General features: G+C 41.8%; 1 protein-coding gene across 1 annotated transcript in view; it reads left to right on the top strand.

The window, feature by feature from the left end:
- Positions 1-17,684, top strand: part of Kif23 (kinesin family member 23) — a 29,201-nt gene extending 11,517 nt beyond the window's left edge. The window contains exons 10-25 of the mRNA XM_055622085.1: positions 3,476-3,588; positions 3,743-3,864; positions 5,882-5,984; positions 7,875-7,954; positions 8,034-8,153; positions 8,344-8,470; positions 8,727-8,885; positions 9,812-9,969; positions 10,339-10,512; positions 10,677-10,856; positions 11,272-11,583; positions 14,112-14,339; positions 15,595-15,677; positions 15,865-15,946; positions 16,534-16,604; positions 17,552-17,684. Of these exons, the coding sequence (XP_055478060.1) occupies positions 3,476-3,588; positions 3,743-3,864; positions 5,882-5,984; positions 7,875-7,954; positions 8,034-8,153; positions 8,344-8,470; positions 8,727-8,885; positions 9,812-9,969; positions 10,339-10,512; positions 10,677-10,856; positions 11,272-11,583; positions 14,112-14,339; positions 15,595-15,677; positions 15,865-15,946; positions 16,534-16,604; positions 17,552-17,567 (2,128 nt within the window). The 3' untranslated portion in view covers positions 17,568-17,684. The remainder of the gene's footprint in view (positions 1-3,475; positions 3,589-3,742; positions 3,865-5,881; positions 5,985-7,874; positions 7,955-8,033; positions 8,154-8,343; positions 8,471-8,726; positions 8,886-9,811; positions 9,970-10,338; positions 10,513-10,676; positions 10,857-11,271; positions 11,584-14,111; positions 14,340-15,594; positions 15,678-15,864; positions 15,947-16,533; positions 16,605-17,551) is intronic.
- Positions 17,685-18,184: the final 500 nt, after the last annotated feature.

Here is an 18,184-nt window from a genome sequence, read left to right as displayed (position 1 = left end):
TAAACCCTGGAAAATTAATCCAGCGAGCCATGTTTTTGTTTTTGTGTTTGTTTTTGTTTTTTTCAGGTATAAACAGGGCTAATACTTGTTTTCAGAATGCACACATTAATCGTGTAGTCATGCACAATAAATACATTTATTTATTTGAGACATGGTTTCTCTGTGTAGTTCTGGCTGTCCTGAAACTCAGAGATCCACCTGCCTCTGCCTCCCAGAGTGCTGGGATTAAAGGCATTCGCCAGCACACCCAGCAATATTTTCATTCTTTGTTTGTTTGTTTTTCGAGACAGGGTTTCTCTGTGTAGCCTTGGCTGTCCTGGAACTCACTTTGTAGACCAGGCTGCCCTCACACTCAAAGATCTGCTTGCCTCTGCCTCCTTAGTGCTAGGTTTAAAGGTGTGTACCACCACGCCTAGCCCTAATACTTTTATTCATAACTAGATTGTAGCTATATTAGGAAATCAGCAGGTTAAGGTATAGTGATCTAAATTTTCATCTTGAGAATTGCTTTTGAAAACTTAGATTTAGGTTTAAGACAAATCTCAATTTTATAGGTAGTTTTTGGGGCACCTTTCAAAACCCTGTCAGTGCTGGGAGTTCTGCACCTTCTTTGGGCTGTCTGTGTCTTGGTGATTTCTATGGAATGGATCCTGGTCTGAACAAGTAATTCTTAGCTCATCCTTTGCCAAGTAGTGTAAACTCACATTGCACTGCCATTCTGCCAGAGGAAGCTACTAGTCCCCAGGTATCTGTGGGTCTTGCCTTGAAGAATCTGAAGATCACTTACCATGTAGCTTTACAGAAGTGCCTTTCTTTATGCCAAAGCTGACACACAAATTCTGTGTCAGAAGACTGATGCTGTTTTTAAGTGGATGGTTTTGTTCCTTAGCTAAAGGCTGGTCTTACATGCAATTTCACTGCAGCCAATTAGAGCATAAATGATGCGAAGGCCTTTGTCTTATACATTACATTTGTGTATATGTGTACTGTGGAAACAGCTGGATTTAGAAAACCATTAAAGTAAAAACAGTCTGATGTTCACTAATATGAAAAATGCATTGACTGACTGAGGCCATTCTTAATAAAAGAATTTTCTGTGGCTCTTTCTGAATTGCATTTCAACAAAGGATATTCATTTAGATCTTTGAATTACTAATGATTAGTAAAGTAGGAATAAAGTGGCTAGGTGGATTAAATCTGAAAGTCTTTTGCTTTACTCACCCATCTTCCAGAGGAGAACAGCTTTGTTTTGGGGTAGTGTTGCGTGGCACAGGCTGCTCTCCACTTACACGCGCTTCTCCTACCTCAGCCTGTTGGTGCTGGGACAGCAGTGTATACCCCCAAACCTGGCTTCAAATGCAATTTATATAAAGGGGCTTCTTTTTGAAGTTACCTGTCTGACTTTGTTTTTGGAATGTTGAAATTAAGAGAGAAGTACCTAGGTTAAGTTGTAGAGAGTAATGAGAGTAAGGTCTTGGAGGCAATGCTTTTTATGTTTATTAAATTACTTTCCCATTTTAACAAATATTTTCACACATGTGTTTTAAACTATTCTTTGTGTCAACTCTAGTTTTGTATGTACCTGTTTTACTTAAATATTTGTGATGTCATTCATTGCTACCAATTAACTTTCTTTTTTACATTTTTGGTTGTAAGCCTAGCCTTTAACGGATGAGCCATCTCTCTTAACTTTTTTTTTTTTTTTTTAAGTTAGGCTCACCATATAGTTAGGCTAGCCATGAATTCACAGAGATCCACCTGTCTCTGCCTCCCAAGTGCTAGGAGTAAGGGCGTACCCTACCGTGCCCAGCACTGCCAGTCACTTCTGTGTCTGTAATGTTTGCAGTTTGTTTGGCTTGTTCTAAGTGACATAGTTTCAGGTGATATTGGCATGGTTTATTCAGTCACGCAAAGGAAATGAGTGCCTTCCTGGGTTATCTTTTGATGCCTGTAGAAGGTTGAGCACGATTGTGGATTTAATGTGAGGATGGTATTGGCTTTCCTTTTCTGAGGGGTTAATGTAGTGAAGCATAAGTTGAGTGTTTTAAATCTGCTTCATCATCACTGTCACCATCTAGACCGAAATGCTTCCGCAGGATGGCTACTCTAGAGCCATCTAATGTCTGCCTTCTTCCTTTGGTAGGTGGAATGGGTGCAGCACACCAATGAGGAGCACAGAGTCAGTGTATGTGATGGTATTGACTCAAGGGCCTAGTTAACACTAGTGGTGGTCATAGGTGGCGTGTTTGTAAGTAGTTTGCTTTTCTTTGGCAGTGGGCAGGCTGCAACCGCTAACCGCTCCTTTCTTCTACAAAATCTTCCCCTGATTATCAGTGATGGGGACTGGTAAATGTCTCCATCCTCACCATTCACAAAACTGAGTATGGGGCTGGTGAGATGGCTCAGCAGATAAAGGTGCTAACTGCCAAGCCTGACAACCTGAGAGCCATCCCTGGAACCCACATGGTAGAAGGAGAGAAGTGAATTATAAGTTGTCCTCTGACCTCCACATATTCAAGCCCAGATAAATAAAATTAATTAAAACATGGGGTTGGTGAGATGGCTCAGCCGTTAAGAGCACTGGCTGCTCTTCCAGAAGACCTGTGTTTGATTCTCAGTACCAACGTGGTGGCTCACAACCATCTGTAACTTCAGTTCCAGGGACCCAATGCTCTCTTCTAGTTTTTGTGGGTGCCAGTCCTACATGTGGTACACAGACTTACATACCATCAAAACACCCATACATGTAAAGCAGTAGTACTTAAAAACAAACCAACCAAAACAAAATAGGCAAGCACCCTTACCTAACCTTCAGCTGACTGACTGCAGACTAGAATTCACCATGCCTCTTTTCAAGGATGTCACTCCTGGCATATACCAAGACCTTTCTGAGTTCATCTGCCTTTCTGTGAAGGGCAGCGCCAGTTGTATATGCTGATCTCTTAACTGAGGAAGGTGCTTGATGGTGTGCATAGCTGCGCTGAGGGTTGTAGTGCTGTAGTACTGTTCTAGGCTAGTTCTTCATGGTGCTTAGTGTGCTTTCTAGAGTGGCTTAGAGCGAGCTTTAAAGACAGTTTGTACTTTGTAACTAATGTTGGCTGTATAATCATGTTTTGTTTTTCAAGCCTAACATTTCTTTGGTGATCTTACATAATTTTACATCCATTAAAGCGTGGACATATGAGAGCATGCTTGCTCTGTCTTACTCTGTGGTGCCTCTGTCATAAAACCCCAGAAGGCCCTCCCTGGGTGTCAGTACTTCACTCTCGGACTGTCCAGCTTTATAACCATAAGTTAAATGTAAGAAAAGCTGGGATATGCTCAATGGCACAGCACTTGGCTAGTAGGCACGAAGCTCAGGCTCTGGAAGTGAGCTCTGGAGGAAGGGGATATTGTGTTGCTTGGCACTGTAATCGTAGTCTTAAAGACAGTTGGATCTCACTTAGGAAACTAACCTTTTTCTTCTTTCCCATAGAATCCCACAATCTAAAACGCTCCGAGAAGATAAGAACCACAACATGTATGTTGCAGGATGTACAGAAGTAGAAGTGAAATCGACAGAGGAGGCTTTTGAAATCTTTTGGAGAGGTTAGAAACAATTAGAATTTGAAAATGTGAACTGATGCTTTCAGCCCTCAGAGCTATTGCTACAGTTTAACAGTGGTCCTTTTGGGTTAACTGGAAAACAGGTATAATAAATAGCTGAGCTCAGGTATAATCAATGGTCTCTCTGCTGTCATAGGTCAGAAAAAGAGACGTATTGCTAACACCCATTTGAATAGAGAGTCCAGTCGTTCGCATAGTGTGTTCAACATTAAACTTGTCCAGGCTCCCCTGGATGCTGATGGAGACAATGTCTTACAGGTAATGTTTGTGCGTGAATCTTTTCTAATTCAGTCCTGATTTTTGAAGATGACCTAAACTATAAACTAGGGTGCTGACATGGTGATGAGGATTGGTCTAGAGTCAGTAGCCATGGAGCAGATGACTTTTATTTTCATGTCAGTAGTGCTGTTTCTGGGCTCTGCCTATTGAGTCTGTGACCTTAGTGCAGAGCATGTATGGCACTGTGTTGCTGTGTTGGGAAAATGGTCTGCAAAGCTTTAAAAGTCTGTAAGAATAGCTGGGCATGGGGCACACCTGCAATCCCAGCACTCAGGGAGGCAGAGACAGGTGGATCTGTGTGAGTTCTAGGCCTGTCTGGTCTACAAAGTGAGTCCAGGATAGCCAGGCTACACAGAGAAAAAACCTGTCTGGACAACAAACAAACAAAAACAAAACAATGCCAGTCTGTAAGGGTGTGTGTTACATTGGTTTAGGTGTGGTTTGCCTTGGTGAGACATCTCATGTGATGAGGCCAGAATGACCTTGAACATTTTTGTTTTCTCTTTATCTCTGAGATTATAATGTAATTACATAACATATCCCTTCCCTTTCCTCTACCCAAACCTACCTTCCTTTCTTTTTTTTACTATTTCTCATTATATAGGCAAAGTTGGCCCCAGACTTTAAAAAGTCTCATAGGGGTCCACCTGCCTGAGCCTCCTGACTGCCAGAATTAGAGGCATGCATTACCATATCTGGCTTTTTTTTTTTTTTTTTTTTTTTTTTTTTTTTTTTTTTTTTTTTTTTTGACACAATCTGACTATGTAGCTTAGAGCTCAGAGATTCACTGCCTCAGCCTCCCCTGCTAGGACTAAAGTCTTGCTTCACTGGTCATGATTTTAACTGTTTAGTCTGGCCATGACCAGGCTGGCAGGAAAGTTCCGGGGTCCATTAGGATTTGAGTTCTGACTCCTGCCTATTGTACAGTCAGAAACTGACTATGAGGGCCTCATAAGCTTGTGAGAGCTAAGGGAAGCAGGGTGAAGTTTCTTGTCCACTTCTTGGATTAGTCATTGCTTAATAAATGTTAGTCAGAAAATGGCCACAAACACATCTCCACACCTGATTTCCTGTGAGTGACTCTTCTTTTGGTGCTAGGGATGTGAGTTCTAGCTACTAGCATAATACCAGTTAGGTGCTTCTTGACTTACATTTATTTTTTTAAAACCTTATATGATGTGTATGACTGTTTTGCCTGTATGTATGTTTGTGTACCACGTGTGTGCCTGGTGCCTGTGGCCAGAAGAAGACATCAGATCCCCTGAAACTGAAGTTACAAGTGTCTCTAAGCTGCCATGTCAGTGCCAAGAACCATACCTTTGGCTTCTGCAAGAGCAACCTGTGCTCTTAACTATTGAGCATCTGTCTGCCTGGCTTTCTTTACACACACACACACACACACACACACACACACACACACACACACACATATACATACATATACATATTTATATAAAGTCTGAGAACTGTGAAATTGTTCTATTACCTTAAATTATGGGTTTTTTTTGGGGGGGTGGCTTTTGTTTTTTCTGGTTTGTGTGTTGCTGAAGACAATGCTTAGAACTCCCAGTCCTGGAATATAGATACCTGGTTATAGTAGAATGGAACAGACCTCTGGAAGTCCTCTAATGTCTGCTCTGAGGACAACTGGGTAGCAAACAAGCAGTCAGCCAGGTGCTTCTAGCAAACTTCCGGTATCAAGCGTCCTCTTCCATTCTGGGCATTTGTATTGTGCACGCACAGTGCCCTTTAAGATTTAATACTATGTTAACTGGAGTGTTTGTTTTCCTGAGACAGGGTTTTCTCTGCAGCCTTGGCTGCCCTAGAACTCACTTTGTAGACAAGGCTGGCCTGGAACTCTGAAAGCAATCCACCTGCCTCTGCCTCCTCCTGGGATCAAAGGTGTGTGCCACCACTGCTCGGTTTGTTGGCTGAATCTTAAAGAACATTGTAACACAGTATAATTTAGCTTAGAGTGTTGCTTTTATCCTTTCAGGAAAAAGAACAAATTACTGTAAGCCAGTTGTCTCTGGTAGATCTTGCTGGAAGTGAAAGAACCAACCGGACTAAAGCAGAAGGGAACAGATTACGTGAAGCTGGTAAGTAGAGTGCTATACTTACTTATGTCTGTAACTTTCAACAACTTGGAACATCAATTTGTATTTATCAGTGGGAGTTTTCTGCATAATCAGTGAAATAACATTGATTATTAAACTTAGCCTTTAAATTATGTCTTTAAAAAGTTATTAGCAATTTATTTGTGTGTGTGCACGCCTCAGGGTGTGCATAAAGGTCAGAAGGTAACTTTCGGGAATTAGTTCTTGCCTCTGGGGGTCCCGGGGATCATACTTGGGTCTTGCACCTTGGCAGCAAGTGCTTCTACTGGCTCAGCCATCTTGCCAGCCCACCTAAGTTAACTTTTTCTTTTTGTAGTCCAGACTGGCCTTGAAGGAACTTGTGATGGTCTTCCTGCCTTAGCCTCCTGAGTGTGTTGGTATTACAGGCGTGTATCATCATATCTAGCTAAATGATTTATCTGACAGGCATGATGAAATTAGGAAGTCTTAGTATTCCAAGATGAACAGGTCTAAAGCACTTGGGAGTCTGAGATCTGAAATTTTTAGAGGTGTGACTAATTTACTAGCCTTATCTGGGCTCAGATATCCAAATGAGATAGGTCAGAAAAAAGAAAACATGATTACTAAAAAATCCTGTTGAGATGCAGAGGAACAGATTTTGCTGGTTCCTAAGACACTTGAATGTTAGAAACATGTCCTTTCTGGGTGTAGGAGGGACTTCTGTCCCTTTCATACTGTAGTCCAAAATAATCACTTGGGATCTGGCTGCCCTCCCGGATATGAGGTGCCTGAGCTCAGTCTCCAGTACCACCGCCCCTGAAAAAGAAAGGAAGCCAGCCAAGCGACTGAGTTTGTCTGTGACAGGGTTTAGGGTTTGGGAGAAACTTACTTTTCTATTGCTGTGAAGAGACAACAAATTATATATATATATATATATATATATATATATATATATATAAAATACACTTAGTTGAGTGCTTGCTTACAGATGTCATGGCGGGGAGAAAGGCATGGTACTGCAGCAGTAGCTGAGAGGTTACTGTGGAGCAGTTGATTTACAACCATGAGGCACAAAGAGCAGCTGGGAATGGCCTGCACTTTTAAAACCTGTAAGCCTACCCCCAGTGAAACACATCCACCCACCAGGCCCTACATTCTAATCCTTCCCAAAGAGTTCTTCCAATTGGAGGCCAGTCAAACATATGGACCTATGAGAGCCATTCTCATTCAACTCACCATAGGATGAAGTGTCATATTGTATGCTGAGGCTAGAGAGATGGCTGAGCACTTAAAAGAACTTGTTGGCACCAGTGGTGCAAGTCTTTAATCCCAGAACCCTGAGGCAGAGGCAGGTGGGGCTCTATGAGTTTGAGGTCTGCCTGGTCTACAAAGCAAGTTCTAGGACAGACAGGACTCTGTTAAACAGAGAAACCCTGTCTCAGAAAAAACTTACTAACTAAATACCCAAAAAACGAACAAAAACCTTGTTGCTCTTCCAGATGACATAGGTTCACTTTGTGACATCTACATGATAGCATACAACTGTCTCTAACTCTAGTTCCAGGGGATCTGATGCCCTCTTCTGGCCTCTGTAAGCACCAGACACACATACACATTTCCATACATGCAGACAAAACACTCAAATGCATAGGATAAAAATAAACAAAGCTTAAAAAGAGACTCTTATTTAAGAGTAATGTGTTTAGAGAGTTTTTAATAGAGTCCCTAAAAGATGATTGCTGAGGCTGTTCAGAATCGGTACTGTTGAAAGTGCTAACCATGCATGGAGAGCTCTTGAACCTGAGTCGTGGACATCTAGCAGTTAAATGAAGTGGAAGTTTTACAGGCACCCAAAGGTAGCAGCTCCTATCTTGCTGTTTCAAGTGTCTTTTGTATTTGACTTCATCTCAGGTAACATTAATCAGTCACTGATGACGCTAAGAACATGCATGGAAGTCCTAAGAGAGAACCAGACCTATGGAACCAACAAGGTAAAGCAGCCTTCGTCTACTACTGTGGCTTACTTCGTGCATTTTGACTATCATGCTTAGTTTTCGGGTGTCCTTATAGATGGTTCCATATCGAGACTCAAAGCTAACTCATCTGTTCAAGAACTACTTCGATGGAGAGGGGAAGGTGCGGATGATTGTGTGTGTGAACCCCAAGGCTGAAGACTATGAAGAAAGCTTGGTAATTTAAGGGTATTTGCTCCGTATAGTTGGGATTCTTTCGGGAAAACAGCTACTGGGATGTGAAAAATAGCACTCGTATATTTCATGGATTGATACAGGGCCACTGGATATACAAATGAGGTATTTAGGCATCCATAAAGAAGGACTAGGGTGGGGTTGCTTTTACAAACTCTGTTTTATATTTTCAGCAAGTCATGAGGTTTGCTGAAGTAACCCAAGAAGTTGAAGTAGCGAGACCAGCAGACAAGGTGATATGTGGCTTGACACCAGGGAGACGATACAGAAACCTGCCTCGGGGAGGCCCACTTGGAGATGGTATGATTTGGTGTTAGATCTGTGTTCATTTGCTTGTCTTTCTGTAGCTTTTTAAAAAAATCTTCTTAAGAATCAAATGCAAGAAACTTTGAACTAAAGGTTTCTTTTGTTGTATGTTTTATTTAATTTTTGAGAAATTCCATACCTAAAGCAGGGCTCAGTGAAGCATACTTGTAAGTCTAGCTCTGAGTAAGCTGAGGGGTTCTGTTAATGGCATCAGACTTAAGTTCTTTAATAATTTTTAAATTCAATACAGAACCACTGGTGACTGAAGTGATTCCACAGAGCTTCCCCCCACTGCCCCCATACAAGCTTTTGGATGTCAATGATGAGGAGACCCTTCCAAAGCTGATCGAAACTTTGGAGAGACGACATCACCTTCGACAGCTAATGACGGAGGAGCTTAACAAGCAATGTAAGGCAGACCTGCTTCCAGCTGCTGTGAGGGCAAAGGGAGAGGCAGATCGCAGTGACTCCATCTGCTAGGACACCTCCTTAAGGAAGACTTCTTGGCTTTATAGTGGTCTCAAATGTTGTTTAATCCGAATGGCAAGATTTTGTTTTCCTCAACAAACAGCTCTATTCTAGTTTACTTATAAAGAATATAAGAAGTAGGTGTCTCTCTACCTGTTTTATTTTTAATAGTGATGGACACAAGATGGTATTTTATAGTTTTTCCCTGTTTTCAAGTTATTTATAATTTGTAATTGTTTGTGCCTCAAGATGGTGTACGGAAAAGTGAAATAATGTTTGAAAGTTTGTAGAGCAATTGAACAAGTCTGGTCTTTGGAAGTGACTTTGTTTCCATGAGTGGCCAAGTGTTATGCCTGGGTCTTCAGTCAGGTTCAGCAGATCTCAAACACAGATTATTTCTGTTTTTTAATTTGTAAGCAAGCTTTACTGTAAGTGTTAGGAAGAGGTTACAGAACACTTCTTTATGTGTTCTGTCTGCAAATACACCTACATGCCAGAAGAGGCCACCAGATCTCATTATAGATGATTGTGAGTCACCATGTGCTTGCTGGGAATTGAACTCAGGACCTCTGGAAGAACAGCCAGTGCTCTTAACCTTTGAGACACCTCACCAGGCCCTACAGAATATTTCTGTGAACATGTATAGATTTGACAATCAAACTTCCTAATTTCTTTCCATTGTTCTTACATTTGTTGGTATTGCACTCAGGGCCTTGCACATCCACAAAACAGACGTGCATAGGCAGCTGCATGTCCGGCCTCATGAACAAAGGCCACGGAGAGTCTGAGAGTGTCTGCCAGTGAAAGCTGGTTTTGTTGGTTTTATTCTGTACCAGTAGAAATAGCACAATCTGTGCTCTGTTTCAGGTATGACTTTCAAAGCCTTATTAAAAGAACTTGACAGTTCTCTATCAAATAAAGAAAACTACATTCAGGAGAAACTAAATGAAAAAGAAAAATTGATCTCAGGACAAAAATCAGAAATAGAACGACTGGAGAAGAAAAACAAAACTTTGGAGTACAAGGTTTGTGGTCACATTGTTCATCTGTGTGCTGGCCATTCATTCAGCAGTGCTCTCAGAACAGCTTCTGTACCCATTGCTGCTGTAAGGGGCACAGAAGGGAGGAGGACACTGCAGTCTGTAATGTTAGGAGTGCAGCTTAGCTTGAGACATGCAGGTATCTGGCTTATGAGGGACTTGTTGAGTAACTTCTCCCTTCTGGGTGGGAGCGAAACTGAGAAATAGAGGACAAACGTGTGTGTGTGTGTGTGTGTGTGTGTGTGTGTATTCTTTGCACAATTTTGTTTTTGTGAGCAATTTAAGGACTACTTATTCTACAGTTAGGTAAAATGTTTGCACAACAGATGCTGAGCACGGTGGTCTCCTTTGCAGATTGAGATTTTGGAAAAAACAACTACAATCTATGAAGAAGATAAGCGCAATCTGCAGCAGGAGCTCGAGAGCCAGAATCAGAAGCTTCAGCGGCAGTTTTCTGACAAGCGCAGATTAGAAGCCAGGTTGCAAGGCATGGTGACAGAAACAACGATGAAGTGGCAGAAGGAGTGTGTGAGTGTTCTTCTTAGGTTAAATATTTGCATTTCTGTGCTTGTGGCAGAGCCTTGGTGGTGTCTTTTAATCTCTGAAGAACTAAAGAACTGTCATTTTCAAGCAATAAAGTGGGTGATGTGGTGTGACTAAAGTAGACTCTAATTTGCCGTTGCTCCTTGTAGGAGCGTCGGGTGGCAGCCACCCAGCTAGAGATGCAGAATAAACTCTGGGTCAAAGATGAAAAGCTCAAACAGCTGAAGGCCATTGTGACTGAACCCAAACTTGAGAAGCCAGAGAGACCGTCTCGGGAGCGGGACCGGGAGAAGACCATTCAGAGATCTGTCTCTCCTTCGCCTGTGCCTGTAAGTGCTTGCAGCTATATGTAGCTTAGTGCTAGGAAGTTTATTCCAATTAGAGGAGTTTCTCTGTGAGGATTGTTTTGTTTCATGTCGTATATTTTTAGCTTCTGTTTTAAAACTTAGCACAAATGGCCTGGGCATAATGGCACCTGCCTTTAATCCCAGCATTTGGGAGTTTGAGGCATCCAGATCTCTGTGAGTTTGAAGCCAGCCTGGTTTACAGAGTTCCAAACCAACCAGGGCTACATAGTGAGACTCTGCCTCAAAAACAATACAAGTATAGCACAAAAAACTTAAATAACTGCAAACTGTTTCTTAAAATGTTAAATCAGCATGTAGTAAAATTGTGAAAAAGTAATATTGTTTCTCTTAGTTTGTTTTTCAGTCTTATTCATTAATTTTTCTCCAATTTTTCTAGCTTTCTAGTAACAATATTGCTCAGATTTCCAACGGCCAGCAACTCATGAGCCAGCCACAGCTACACAGGCGTTCTAACTCTTGCAGCAGCATTTCTGTAGCTTCCTGTATTTCGGAATGGGAGCAGAAACTATCTCCGTTCAGCACACCTGTCAATGTCACCTCTCTTGCAAGGCGTAGGCAGCAGGAGCCAGGACAAAGTAAAGCGTGTATCGTGTCAGACAGAAGGCGAGGGATGTGCTGGACTGAAGGCAGGGAGATGGTGCCTACGTTCAGCAGTGAGATAGGCGTAGAAGAGGAGCGTGGCCGCAGGGTTAGTGCCAGCCTCTTTCCAGCATTGCAGTGGTGGACTTTCTCTCTCTGCTCTTTATGCTTGACCCAGAAGTTCAATGGCACTGAGCACCCTGCGCAAGGCTAAGCTCTTGACAGGGGAAAGCAGGGGCACGTGCCTGGGAACTCTGAATGCCAGCCAGCATGCTGCCACAGGGCCTTTGCACAGAGTCTCGGGATACGATTCCTAGAGTCTGCTGCTGCTACACCTACTTCCTTCCTCTTATTTCTCTTCCTCTTTTTCCTCGTTTTCCTTTTTTTTCCCCCTTGTTTCTGGGATTGAACCTAGGGTTTCAACATGCTAAGTAATTGTTCTATCAATGAGCCATAGTTCCCTCAACCCAGATATGAATGTATGAGACTATACTTTTTTTGTTAAATTTTGGTTCCCCTTCCCCGAATTCAGTTTTTTTTTTCTTGCTGTTCTGGAAAAAAAAAAAATTCTTTTCATTTAAAAAATTTTGTTAATTCCACCATTGTCAGGTTCATTGTTGTTTTATGCAAGTCTTTCCTCTTAATGATGCATTCTAAAGTAAGTCATAGATTTTATGCTGTGTGTTGCGTTTTCCTGTGTAAACAGTCTACCACATTGAAGGAAGTCAGCATTTCCCGAGGAGACGGCCCCTCTCTGTCCTGCCTGTCCCAGTGTGGCCTTTCCTTCCTCCCATGCTGCTCTTCAGATGCTGCATGTGGCAGTCACAGATCTTTAACACCAAATTTGCTTCCACCTCGCTCAACAGTGCTGAAACAAACCAGTTCAGGTTTTCCTCAATATTAGATAACATTTCCTTTGATTTTGAATAAATCATCACACTAATACTGTGAATTGTATATTTAATAAAATCTTAGCTGCTCTTTTAAAATTATTGTTCTAAGTAAAATAGTTTGGCAGTAAATTCTTGCCTAAGATCTGAGCTGATTTGGAATGTTGATGAATGCCTGCTATCTGATTGCTAATAATGGTGACCAGTTCCAGGGTTCTCAGAGGTAACAGACAAATTCTAAAGTCTCAAATTCATTCTTAGCAGATTTTACTTTGAGCCTTTTAGCGAGCAGAAGCTGGTGAATGGTCTCTGATCAACTCTAGTAAATCCTCCTCTCTGTGAAGGTCAGATACAAAACTGCTGGCTGGTCTGTTTCCCCCTGGCCAGCAGGAAGAAAATGCCCAGTTTGGGCTGTGAGACAGTTAGGAGGATGTACTAAAGACATGGACTTCAACTTTCTTGAGATTGGATCTCTTTAGAAGTGCAGCAGGAAAGTTCCCACAGGATTAGTATCTGTGTCCATGGTCATTGGTCACAAGTGATCAAGCGGACTGAGTTTTACATTTTTGTGAGGAAAATGTAAAGAGTTTCAAAATACTTCGGTCATGACTGCTAGTAGATTCTCTGCAGTCTGTCCCCTTTCAAAGTTTTGTTTGAATGTATTGTGCTGTAAATGTGTTCAAGGGAGCTCTTCTGCCAGGTGCTAGAGCCTGAGAAGCTAGGTTTTCTTATTCAACATCAATCAGACCATTTTTAGAATGGAAGGTTTTCTGTCTGTACAGAAGCTCAGTGTCTTTGTGGCAAGTTATGGAGACTGTAGGGTTGTCACTTGAGCTGTCTGTCCTTGGGCTGTTTCCTGTAACTGAACAACTGAATCAGAATCCTTATTTGGTTAGCTTGGAAGGACTCTGCCTGCAGACTTCATTTACTTTCAGATTATAAATAGGAGATGCTTAAGTTGCTTATACTACTTTATCATGCACATGAAATACATTTTTCTTAAGTTAAACGTGCTGTTTAACTTGGCACACATGCATTTGACTGGAAACCAAGCAGTTTTTATTGTATAATACAAGCTGAATTCATACTATAGTCTTTGATTCTTGAAGCTTTTAAGAAGAATGGAGAAAAAAATGGTATATTTGAAGCTTTTGTGGAATTGTGTTTTGAAATACAAAAAATCTTTACTGCAAGTGCTGAGAGGTACTTAACACTGTTGAGGCATGGTGCAGGTGATGCTCCTGTACAGCTGTGTTCCTCAGGCTCTTCGTAAGCCAGAGCCTCAACAGCTGGCACTCCTTTAGTCTGCCTGTATGTGAGGGTTTTTCCTATGTAGATGCCTAAGACTACTTAAGTGTTGTATTGATCCTGCTGATACTTTTAACAGACCTGCCTAATCTATGTATTACTTCGCAAAGCAGGCATAGTAATTGGTTTTGATCAAGAATGCAAAATGGATTATTTATCCTGAACTAGCTATAAACAGGAACATCTAGAGTCACCACAGTTGTTCTCCTTAGCCCTGTGTTGACATGGAAGCCCCCGCACAGACTGTCTCGTACACACTTGTCCAAAATGCCTTTTGGTTCTGTTTGGCTGAGAGAGCACTAATGGTGTTCGTGTTAGCGTGGACAGCTGTAATTTCTGTTGTTGTGAACTTGGATTATAAACTGCTGCACTTCTAATGGTTCTCAAAGTAACCCTGGGTTGTGCTTGTTTCTCAATCCTCTTCTTCCAACCTGATCAGAACACACCAATTCCTGTACGACACAGAAGGTCCCGCTCTGCAGGGAGCAGATGGGTAGATCATAAGCCTGCCTCTAACGTGCAAACTGAGACAGTCATGCAGCCACATGTCCCCCACGCCATCACAGTGTCTGTTGCAAATGAAAAGGCGCTAGCTAAGTGTGAGAAGTACATGCTGACCCACCAGGAACTAGCATCCGATGGGGAGATTCAGACCAAAGTAATTAAGGTAAAGACAATCTTCACAAAAGAATACCCATGAGAGACATTCACCCTGCTATCCCTTGAAGAGATCTAGAACATAAATGGGTGTTGGGTGAAACTTTTGTTTTAGCAGAAAATTAATATAATTACTTAGTTTGTGAATCTGTTGAGACCAGATCTGCTTAAATAGGCTTAGAGTCTTGGATTTCACTTTTCTTTTCTTTTCTATTGACTTACTATTTTATGTACTTTACCTGCATATGTATCTGTGCACCACATGTGTGAGTTACAGACGGCTGTAAGCTGAAGTGTGGATTCTGGGACTTGAACCAGGGTCCTCTGGAAAATTAGTTAGTACTCTAAACCACTAAGCTAGCTTTCTAGCCCCTGAGTCTTGGGTTTCTTGGTGTACTCCAGATCCATGATGTACTTTAGTTACTAAAGTACTAAGGTTTTAGCTAAAACTTCTATTTCAAAAGTAAACCCAGAACCATATTGACAGTCTGCTTGAACCCTAGCACTTGGGAGGCCGAGTCAGGTGGACCACAAGTTTGAGGCAGTGCTAGAGCACGCAGGTGTCCTCAAAATCAGATAGCATAAAACAAAACAAAACAAAACCACCCAAACAACCATCTCTTACTTTGCTGTCATTTCGAGATAAAATGTTTGCATTCAAACTTGTCCTGTGGTCAGGCATGGTGCCACATGCAGGAGGGCTTTAGTCTCAAAATAAATAAACAAATGAATAAAATTTGACTGAGGACATTACTCAGTATTGGGCTACTAAAAAATCTCTCTTGGAAAGAAGAGACTTTCCTGCCTATAGACGACTCTTTTTTTTTTTTTTTTTTTTTTTTTTTTTTAATTATATAGCCAGTAGAAAAAGTCAGGAATATAGAATAAAAAGACAGGGATGAGGTGGGGAGTCACTTGAAGTTGTGAGGACAGTTATAATTAAGACCACTGCCACCAGAAAGCAGCAGCACCTTAAGAGAGGAGCTGCCTCTGCTCAGTTAATTGAGCCATGGTGCAGTTTAGCTTTTAAATAATAGGTGCAATTAAATATTTTCCCTGCAGCCATCAATGTTACTGGTTATCTGTGCTGGACCTCTCCTGTTAGTGAGAAGTGGACTGAAGTTTCTGAAGGGTTTGTTTGATCAGTAGCTTTAGCAGCCCAAGGGTCTTATAGGTTATGGGTGAGAGTTTTGGATCAGTTTCAGATAGGTTTGTCTATCATTTGGATATATCAAGTCTAATAGTGACTTTTTCTCTTGATTTAGGGTGATGTTTATAAGACAAGAGGTGGTGGACAATCTGTACAGTTTACTGATATTGAGACTTTAAAACAAGAATCGCCGACTGGGTAAGTATTGGGCACAAATATCTCTTTAAAGGGCCGTTTCTTAGCCTCTTGTTCTTAGGAACTGAATATCCTCTGAGGTTTGTCATTAATTCTCCGCAGGGGTATAGGTGGCTTTCCCTCACAGCTAATGTTTTTCATTCTTCTTAGATGCAAAAATGATTGTTGCATCATGTTTCCCCTTTTTCAGTAGTCGAAAACGAAGATCGTCCACAGTAGCACCTGCCCAACCAGATGGTACAGAGTCTGAATGGACCGATGTAGAAACAAGGGTAGGGGTAAAATTCTTGCTTGCTAAAATTAGCTGCATAGTGCTGCGGCACTTCATGCTCTTTGAAGGTGCTGAGGCAGGAGCACATACTACCTGTGCAGCCTGAAGGCCTGTAACTAACATTCTGGTGGGGCATTTGCATTTCTTTAGGTCTGGTCTTTACTAGAGCTCCTCTGTGTGCGGGTGGGGGCAGGGCTCAAGAGTGGGGTGAGTATTGCTCCAGACCAGCGAGAATACTAGCAGATGGACTAACCCGCAGCAGCGCCCAGTGCTCCCTGTGACTACTGCTTCTGAGGAAAGGCTCTGAAGGGGAAGAATTGGGCAAGGCCCTGGCTACCAGCTTCTTTAAGACGCCCCTCTCTTCTTATCTAAAACGAAAAGATACCTGGCTAATCAATCTCCCAGGCCCTTCTTGCTCTTGTTGCCTATGCAGAACTGGATTTTAAGTGTGTGACTAGTGGTTAAACCTAGGTGTCTTCGCTGCACTAGAACAGTGTTGGATTTCATCGCAGGAGAGCCCATCTAAATGGAAGTATGCTTCTGGATCGTTGGGAGCTGACCTTTCCCTCTCTTGTCACTTTTCTCTAGTGTTCCGTTGCTGTTGAGATGAGAGCAGGATCTCAGCTGGGACCTGGATATGAGCACCATGCACAACCCAAGTGAGCACTGTGCCAGCCCTGCTGTGTCCTCCCTCTTGCCCCAGCTTTCCCTCACTCTCTGCTTTTCCCTGGGCGCTGGTGGCAGTCTGTGCTTGGCCTCTGCAGTGCTGAGCTCTCCAGAGTGCTGTAAGAGCTGCTGGAAGAGGTGTCAGCAGATTGGTGGCTCTTCTTCATACTGTGTCATTTATAAATTTCCTAAAGGCTGAGCTGAGAACATCTGGAAAGAGGTGAAGAGGGGTGTGTCTTTCTATGAAATATGACCAGGCATAGATAAACAACATATGTTAAATACTAGTTGTTTTTTGGAACCATAGACAAGGCTTTGCTCAAGGCTGAGGTCTCTGATTTCTTTGTATTTCTGTAAGATGCCTTACTCTCTTACCTAATGAATCTCATGCTCTCAGTATTGCAGTACTTTTTGTTTGTTTTTGTTTCATTTTTTCAAGACAGTTTCTCTGTGTAATAGCCCTGGATGTCTTAGACTTGAACTTGTTCTATAGACCAGGCTGGCCTCAAACTCATGGATTCCCCTCTCCAGTGCCACTACGCCTGACCACTGGTATATGTTCTATAGATAGGTAACGCTGAATGCCAGAGTTCACGTTGAAAGAAGCATGCCATGTGCTCTTCTCTTAAACCCACATACGGGAGTCAGCCTATGTCTTCCATACTTCATATACTATCAGTCTTCTCACATCTCTTTTTCTACATTTTGACCTTGGGTTAGTTCCTTTTGCAGTTTGGAAGGTGGCTGCAGTAGGCTCACAACAGGAGGAGCTACCTCCTGTTGTAATCTGTAAATTACTCACTTGCTCCAAGGACTTAAATTTTCTTATGATAAAAGGAATTCTCACAATGTTTCTAAAGAGTCATTTGTCATGACTGTTGCTAAGTGCAAAATTCAATATTAAATGCTGAGGGTTTTTTTGTTTGTTTGTTTGTTTTAGGCGCAAGAAGCCTTGAACTGACAGCCCTGGGAGGAGAAGAATATTTTTGTATTGGTGATTTCTCCAGAGCTGTGCTACACGCAGTGTCTGAGTCATCCTGCAGAAGAATGTATCTAGATCACATTGTTTTTTTTTTTTTTTTTTTATTGTGACTTGTCTAAAACTCGTTTGAATATTTTGTAAGGTTTTATATATATATATATAAAAAACAAATGCTGCTATTGATTAGCTGCAAAAAAAATGCACTTTAGATATATTTAACAATTAAGAATTTCAAAATAAAGATGGTGACTAGCCAATGGTAAAACCATTTTAGGAAGGTATTTAGAATCCTGTGTGTATATATTCACTTTCTCACCTTTATTTGTGCCATAAGAATCGAAATAAAAAGGATTAAGAAGTGCAAAGTTGTGTGGTGCCCATTCCCTCAGCATGCTCCCACTGCAGTGGTCTGTGTATCTGGTACTCAGTGCTTGGGAGTTTTCCTTACACTGAGGAGAATAGCCTTGCACATCGTCCCCTGTGCACCCCTCTGAAGGTGGAGACTGCACACCCAGCTAGCTTTAACAGGTTTTTGCAAATTTCTTTTTCCAGTTTACCACTTTACTAGCAATTCTTCAGTCCCCATCTTCT

This window comes from Psammomys obesus, unplaced genomic scaffold (genome assembly GCF_907164565.1).
Source record: "Psammomys obesus unplaced genomic scaffold, mPsaObe1.curated_primary_1811, whole genome shotgun sequence".
NCBI lineage: Eukaryota > Metazoa > Chordata > Mammalia > Rodentia > Muridae > Psammomys > Psammomys obesus.
This window is presented reverse-complemented; position numbering and strand designations above follow the sequence as displayed.